General features: G+C 49.7%; 1 protein-coding gene across 1 annotated transcript in view; it reads right to left on the bottom strand.

The window, feature by feature from the left end:
- shroom3 (shroom family member 3) overlaps positions 1-8,351 on the bottom strand; it is a 47,403-nt gene that overhangs the window by 21,061 nt on the left and 17,991 nt on the right. The window contains exons 5-6 of the mRNA XM_038989549.1: positions 7,548-8,271; positions 3,612-4,406 (exon numbers count right to left, since the gene is read on the bottom strand). Coding sequence (XP_038845477.1) covers positions 3,612-4,406; positions 7,548-8,271 — 1,519 coding nt within the window. The remainder of the gene's footprint in view (positions 1-3,611; positions 4,407-7,547; positions 8,272-8,351) is intronic.

The raw sequence follows: 8,351 nt of genomic DNA, 5'->3' as shown, positions 1-8,351 counted from the left end.
ATCGCTCTGGCAGATAAAGGACTTTTTAATATCCATCCTCAGGACCCAGCAGTGGTTTCCTGACTGACCTAACTGACCTATCAGCTGCTGTGACCCGAATGGAGCTTCTAAAGACAATCATAATTGTCTGTAGCTTGCTCCTCCTTGGCCCACTGCAGTGTGTATGTGTGAGTGTTTATGTGTGTGTGTGTGTGTGTGTGTGTGTGTGTGTGTGTGTGTGTGTGTGTGTGTGTGTGTGTGTGTGTGTGTGTGTGTGTGTGTGTGTGTGTGTGTGTTTGTTTGTTTGTTTGTCTGTCTTATCAGTCTGTGAACAGTCAGTGTTCTGCCAGCCCTGGCCCAGTGGCACCACACAGGAAGTCAGAGGATCTTGGGTATTTCCTGTCTGTGGAGCTGCTGGCCAGGCCAGGGCGAGGGGCACCATAGAGATAAACTTATTTAACTATTTATCTCTATGCGGTCACTATATAGACCCGCCCTGTCACCCCTCAGTTAGGTCACTATATAGACCCGCCCTGTCACCCCTCAGGGTTAGGTCATTATATAGACCTGCCCTGTCACCCCTCAGGGTTAGGTCACTATATAGACCTGCCCTGTCACCCATCAGGGTTAGGTCACTATATAGACCTGCCCTGTCACCCATCAGGGTTAGGTCACTATATAGACCTGCCCTGTCACCCCTCAGTTAGGTCACTATATAGACCCGCCCTGTCACCCCTCAGGGTTAGGTCACTATATAGACCTGCCCTGTCACCCCTCAGAGTTAGGTCACTATATAGACCTGCCCTGTCACCCCTCAGGGTTAGGTCACTATATAGACCCGCCCTGTCACCCCTCAGGGTTAGGTCACTATATAGACATGCCCTGTCACCCCTCAGGGTTAGGTCACTATATAGACCCGCCCTGTCACCCCTCAGGGTTAGGTCACTATATAGACCCGCCCTGTCACCCCTCAGGGTTAGGTCACTATATAGACCCGCCCTGTCACCCCTCAGGGTTAGGTCACTATATAGACCCGCCCTGTCACCCCTCAGGGTTAGGTCACTATATAGACCCGCCCTGTCACCCCTCAGGGTTAGGTCACTATATAGACCCGCCCTGTCACCCCTCAGGGTTAGGTCACTATATAGACCCGCCCTGTCACCCCTCAGGGTTAGGTCACTATATAGACCCGCCCTGTCACCCCTCAGGGTTAGGTCACTATATAGACCCGCCCTGTCACCCCTCAGGGTTAGGGTTATGTACAGTAGAGGGCATAATAAATCCATATGGCGATAAACGACATCCTTGTTTAACATCCCACAGAAACTGACTTCGCAGCGGAATCCTCAGCCTTCGTAGACAGTATATTTTAGCTGCTAGCTTTCTAGGTTAGTTTATGTGCCAGCTGTAGTCAATGCCCTGTCAGTAGGAGGGAGAGCTGGGGTTTAGAAGCCAGCTGTGTGACCTCTCCTGACCTCTATGATCTCTCCTGCCCCTGGGACACTCATCATCCAGCCCTGGGTTTATGTGCCTGCTCCCAGTCAGGCCAGCTCAGACACCAACCCCAGCTCAGACACCAACCCCAGCTCAGACACCAACCCCAGCTCAGACACCAACCCCAGCTCAAACACCAACCCCATCTCAGACACAGTCAGGTCACACAGCAGGAAGGCGTCAGCTGCTTTAGCTGGAACCACCAAGCTAAGATGAGCTAACCTAAGACTTACAGCTGAAGATGAGCTAACCTAAGACTTACAGCTGAAGATGAGCTAACCTAGAAGATGAGCTAACCTAAGACTTACAGCTGAATATGAGCTAACCTAGAAGATGAGATAACCTAAGACTTACAGCTAAAGAGATAACCTAAGACTTACAGCTGAAGATGAGCTAACCTAAGACTTACAGCTGAAGATGAGCTAACCTAAGACTTACAGCTGAAGATGAGCTAACCTAAGACTTACAGCTGAAGATGAGCTAACCTAGAAGATGCGCTAACCTAAGACTTACAGCTGAAGCTACAGCTAACCTAAGACTTACAGCTAAAGAGATAACCTAAGACTTACAGCTGAAGATGAGCTAACCTAAGACTTACAGCTGAAGATGAGCTAACCTAAGACTTACAGCTAAAGAGATAACCTAAGACTTACAGCTGAAGATGAGCTAACCTAAGACTTACAGCTGAAGCTACAGCTAACCTAAGACTTACTGCTGAAGATGAGCTAACCTAAGACTTACAGCTGAAGCTACAGCTAACCTAAGACTTACTACTGAAGATGAGCTAACCTAAGACTTACAGCTGAATATGAGCTAACCTAAGACTTACAGCTGAAGCTACAGCTAACCTAAGACTTACAGCTAAAGAGATAACCTAAGACTTACAGCTGAAGATGAGCTAACCTAAGACTTACAGCTGAAGATGAGCTAACCTAAGACTTACAGCTGAAGCTACAGCTAACCTAAGACTTACTGCTGAAGATGAGCTAACCTAAGACTTACAGCTGAAGCTACAGCTAACCTAAGACTTACTGCTGAAGATGAGCTAACCTAAGACTTACAGCTGAAGATGAGCTAACCTAAGACTTACAGCTGAAGCTACAGCTAACCTAAGACTTACAGCTAAAGAGATAACCTAAGACTTACTGCTGAAGATGAGCTAACCTAAGACTTACAGCTGAAGATGAGCTAACCTAAGACTTACAGCTGAAGATAAGCTAGCCTAAGACTTACAGCTGAAGATGAGCTAACCTAAGACTTACAGCTGAAGATAAGCTAGCCTAAGACTTACAGCTGAAGATGAGCTAACCTAAGACTTACAGCTGAAGATGAGCTAACCTAAGACTTACAGCTGAAGATGAGCTAACCTAAGACTTACAGCTGAAGATGAGCTAACCTAAGACTTACAGCTGAAGATGAGCTAACCTAAGACTTACAGCTGAAGATGAGCTAACCTAAGACTTACAGCTGAAGATGAGCTAACCTAAGACTTACAGCTGAAGATGAGCTAACCTAAGACTTACAGCTGAAGATGAGCTAACCTAAGACTTACAGCTGAAGATGAGCTAACCTAAGACTTACAGCTGAAGATGAGCTAACCTAAGACTTACAGCTGAAGATGAGCTAACCTAAGACTTACAGCTGAAGATGAGCTAACCTAAGACTTACAGCTGAAGATGAGCTAACCTAAGACTTACAGCTGAAGATGAGCTAACCTAAGACTTACAGCTGAAGATAAGCTAGCCTAAGACTTACAGCTGAAGATGAGCTAACCTAAGACTTACAGCTGAAGATGAGCTAACCTAAGACTTACAGCTGAAGATGAGCTAACCTAAGACTTACAGCTGAAGATGAGCTAACCTAAGACTTACAGCTAAAGATAAGCTAACCTAAGACTTACAGCTGAAGATGAGCTAACCTAAGACTTACAGCTAAAGATAAGCTAACCTAAGACTTACAGTTAAAGATAAGCTAACCTAAGACTTACAGCTAAAGAGATAACCTAAGACTTACAGCTGAAGCTACATCCACACACATTTATATCAAAATAAATGGTGTTGTGTCTTTGTTTTGTCTTCTTTACTAGATTAGTAAAGAAGTCTACAAAGTGTAAAACCAGAGAGTGTATTGTACTCTACCTGATTGAGCCTCTCGCCAGAAGGCGAGGAGCGGGATCTGAAGTGCTGGGGTGCAGGCCTCTCAGAGCGCTCCAGCAGGTCCTCCGCAGAGGCTGACTTGCCAGAGTTCCGGGCTGGAACTGCCCTCTCAAAGGCTCCATCGCCTCGCAGGAAAAACTCCTGGCTCCGGAGAGCCTCATAGGCCTGGGCTGGGTCTTCTCTACCAAGGCTAGATCTGGGCAGCTCTCCCTCCAGTAGCCTGTGGAATCCCAAGGTGTCTGGGTGGGTGGTGGAGATAGAGGCTGGGGCCTTGGCCTGGACGCGTGGTGCAGTGACCCTGCCTGGATAGAAACCCTGGAGGCCAGGAGGCAGGGTGGAGCAGAGCCTTCCCCCACCAGAGAAACTGCTGTCTTGGCCAAGAGGCTCCTGAAGAGAGGCTAGGCTGGTGGTGGAGGTTGAGGAAACACTCCGGGTGTCTGTAAAGGGCTGCAGGTAGGCGCTGTGAGGGCGGTCACGGTGGGTGCGCACTCCCTCTGACCTGTCCCTATCCCTGTCTGTCCTCCAGCCTCTCTTCCTCTCCATGTAGTCGGCCAGGGCGTCCTGCTGCAGCTGCCGGAGCTCCGGCCGAGACACGGCTAGACAAGCCTGGGAGCCCTGGAGGCGCTGGGGAGCCTGGGAGCCCTGGGAGCTGGAGCTCAGGCTGCGGCTGGCAGCCATCTCAAACATCCTCCTGCGGTCCGCCACGCTGGTCTCTGTACCTGGGAAAAGGAACAGCTGGTGCTGGCTAGTCCTCCTTGGATCAGACTCCAGCCCCACCTAGAAGAAGAAGAACAAGAAACCTTTATTTTCCATTATCTTGCAGAAAACAGAAATGTGTCTCTTGCTTTCGAACCCAACCCCCTGAGACACACACACCCAGTCGCAGTGCAGCGCTCTGAATGTAGAGCCTACCAGATGGGCTAAATGCCTTTTATGCTCGCTTCGAGGGAAGCAACACTGAAGCATGCATGAGAGCACCAGCCGTTCCGGACGACTGTGTGATCACCCTCTCCGTAGCCTTTAAACAGGTCAACATTCACAAGGCCACGGGGCCAGACGGATTACCAGGGCATGTACTCAGAGCATGCGTGGACCAACTGGCAAGTGTCTTCACTGACATTTTCAACCTCTCCCTGACCGAGTCTGTAATAGCTAAATGTTTCAAGCAGACCACCATAGTCCCTGTGCCCAAGAAAGCGAAAGTAACCTGCCTAAATGACTACCGCCCATAGCACTCACATCTGTAGCCATGAAATATTTTGAAAGGCTGGTCATGGCTCACATCAACACCATTATCCCGGAAACCCTAGATCCACTCCAATTCGCATACCGCCCCAACAGATCCACAGAAGAGGCAATCTTAATCACACTCCACACTGCCCTTTCCCACTTGGATAATAGGAACACCTATGTGAGAATGCTGTTCATTGACTACAGCTCAGCGTTCAACACCATAGTGCCCACAAAGCTCATCACTAAGCTAAGGACCCTGGGACTAAATACCTCCCTCTGCAACTGGATCCTGGACTCCTAACGGGCCGCCCCCAGGTGGTAAGAGTAGGTAACAACACATCTGCCACACTGATCCTCAACACTGGGGCACCTCAGGGGTGTGTGCTTTGTCCCCTCCTGTACGCCCTGTTCACCCACGACTGAGTGGTCAAGCACAACTCCAACACCATCATTAACACCATCATGCTGACAACACAACGGTGGTAGGCCTGATCACCGACAACGATGAGACAACCTATAGGGAGGAGGTCAGAGACTTGGCAGTGTGGTTATACTCGGGGCTATACTCGGCCTTGTCTCAGGATGGTAAGTTGGTGGTTGAAGATATCTCTCCAGTGGTGTGGGGGCTGTGCTTTGGCAAAGTGGGTGGGGTTGTATCCTGCCTGTTTGGCCCTGTCCGGGGGTATCATCGGATGGGGCCACAGTGTCTCCTGACCCCTCCTGTCTCAGCCTCCAGTATTTATGCTGCAGTAGTTTATGTGTCGGGTGGCTAGGGTCAGTCTGTTATATCTGGAGTATTTCTCCTGTCTTATCCGGTGTCCTGTGTGAATTTAAGTATCCTCTCTCTAATTCTCTCCTTCTTTCTCTCTTTCTTTCTTTCTTTCTCTCTCTCGGAGGACCTGAGCCCTAGGACCATGCCTCAGGACTACCTGGCCTGATGACTCCGTGCTGTCCCCAGTCCACCTGGCCATGATGCTGCTTCAGTTTCAACTGTTCTGCCTGCGGCTATGGAACCCTGACCTATTCACCAGACGCGCTACCTGTCCCAGACCTGCTGTTTTCAACTCTCTAGAGACAGCAGGAGCGGTAGAGATACTCTCAATGATCGGCTATGAAAAGCCAACTGACATTTACTCCTGAGGTGCTGACTTGTTGCACCCTCGACAACTACTGTGATTATTATTATTTGACCATGCTGGTCATTTATGAACATTTGAACATCTTGGCCATGTTCTGTTATAATCTCCACCCGGCACAGCCAAAAGAGGACTGGCCACCCCTCATAGCCTTGTTCCTCTCTAGGTTTCTTCCTAGGTTCTGGCCTTTCTAGGGAGTTTTTCCTAGCCACCGTGCTTCTACACCTGCATTGCTTGCTGTTTGGGGTTTTAGGCTGGGTTTCTGTACAGCACTTTGAGATATAAGAAGGGCTATATAAATACATTTGATTTGATTTGGTGCCAGGACAACAACCTCTCCCTCAACGTGAGCAAGACAAAGGAGATGATCGTGGACTACAGGAAAAGGAGGACCGAACACGCCCCCATTCACATTGACGGTGGAGCGGTTCGAGAGTTTGTGTCCACATCACCAACAAACTATCATGGTCCAAACACACCAAGAAAGTTGTGAAGAGGGCACGACAACGCCTTTTCCCCCTCAGGAGACTGAAAAGATTTGGCATGGGTCCCCAGATCCTCAAAAAGTTCTACAGCTCCAACATTGACCGGTTGCATCACCGCCTGGTATGGCAACTGCTCGGCCTCCGACCGTAAGGCGCTAGAGGGTAGTGCGAACAGCCAGTACATCACTGGGGCCAAGCTTCCTGCCATCCAGGACCTATATACTAGGCAGTGTCAGAGGAAGGCCCCAAAAAAATTGTCAAAGACTCCAGTCATCCAAGTCATAGAATGATCTCTCTGCTACTGCACGGCAAACAGTACCGCACCGCCAAGGTCCAAGAGCCCCCCCTTTGTTTTTACACTGCTGCTACTCGCTGTTTATTATCTATGCATAGTCACTTTACCCCTAACTAAATGTACATATTACCTCGACTAACCTGTACCCCCACACATTGACTCGGTACCAGTACCCCCTTTATATAGCCTCGTTATTGTTATTTTATTGTGTACTTTAAAAAAATTTTTTTACTTTAGTTTATTTAGTAAATATTTTCTTAGCTTTATTTTTTAAACTGCATTGTTGGTTAAGGGCTTGTAAGTAAGCATTTCATGGTAAGGTCTACACCTGTCGTATTCGGCGCATGTGACATTTGAGTAAGGTTTTGGAAGTACAGGGTCAGCCACAGTGCAGCATCCCTTGAATGGAGAGCAGTAAAGGTTTGGAAGTACAGGGTCAGCCACAGTGCAGCATCCCCTGAATGGAGAGCAGTAAAGGTTTGGAAGTACAGGGTCAGCCACAGTGCAGCATCCCCTGAATGGAGAGCAGTAAAGGTTTGGAAGTACAGGGTCAGCCACAGTGCAGCATCCCTGAATGGAGAGCAGTAAAGGTTTGGAAGTACAGGGTCAGCCACAGTGCAGCATCCCTGAATGGAGAGCAGTAAGTCTTGCATCGCACTCATCTCAATATCTGCGGTGCTGTTCACTGCAACGCCATCTCACTGAGTCTACACGTGCCTTGCTTAAGGGCAAAACAGCAGGAGATAGGACCTTGGATACTTTGACTCACCTCATGCATGTTCTCAGGCTCGGAGTAGGACCTCTTCTTCTTCTCCATGGTGAGTCGCTTACGCCCACCGATACGGGCCGGGACTGGTGGGCCCATGGCCAGGACGCTGAGGAGCTCTGGGGGGCCGAACCTCTCGGGCTCCGGGGTGACAACGTGCCTCTCTTTGGGGGTGTGAGGTGAGGGAAAGGTGGCTAGAGCTGGGTCTGGGACTGCGTCTGGGACGGTGACCGTGAGCCTTTCTTTGGGGGTGTGAGGTGAGGGAAAGGTGGCTGGAGCTGGGGCTGGGACTGGGTCTGGGACGGTGACCGTGAGTCTTTCTTTGGGGGTGTGAGGTGAGGGAAAGGTGGCTAGAGCTGGGTCTGGGACTGGGTCTGGGACGGTGACCGTGAGTCTTTCTTTGTGGGTGTGAGTGGAGGTAGCTAGGGCAAGGGCTGGGGCGGAGGCTAGGATAGTAGTGGAGACAATGGAGGGTTTGGGGCTGGTCTTAGGTGCTACCGCCTTCCTCTCCAGAGATAAGTGCTTGGCGGGGATGGGAGGGGAGTTGTTGTTGACACTCCCGCTAACGCTGATTCCCAGATCCCTGCGTCTGAAGGAGGTGGATCGGAGCACCTTGGACTGGGCGTCCTTGATACTGTCCCTGTAGGCCCGGTTAAAGGATGTGTCCTGGATGGTCCCCAGTAGGTCATGCAGGCCATCCCTCCAATGGAACTCTCTGTCCCCATCCCTGTCAAAATCACAATGAGAATCCATTTTATTCACCAAGTACATTAACCTTTGACCTGGTGAAATGGTGGTGACAACAAT

This window comes from Salvelinus namaycush, chromosome 3 (assembly GCF_016432855.1).
Source record: "Salvelinus namaycush isolate Seneca chromosome 3, SaNama_1.0, whole genome shotgun sequence".
Taxonomy (NCBI): domain Eukaryota; kingdom Metazoa; phylum Chordata; class Actinopteri; order Salmoniformes; family Salmonidae; genus Salvelinus; species Salvelinus namaycush.
Note: the sequence above shows the minus strand (reverse complement) of the source record. Positions and strands in the feature narration are given on the sequence as shown.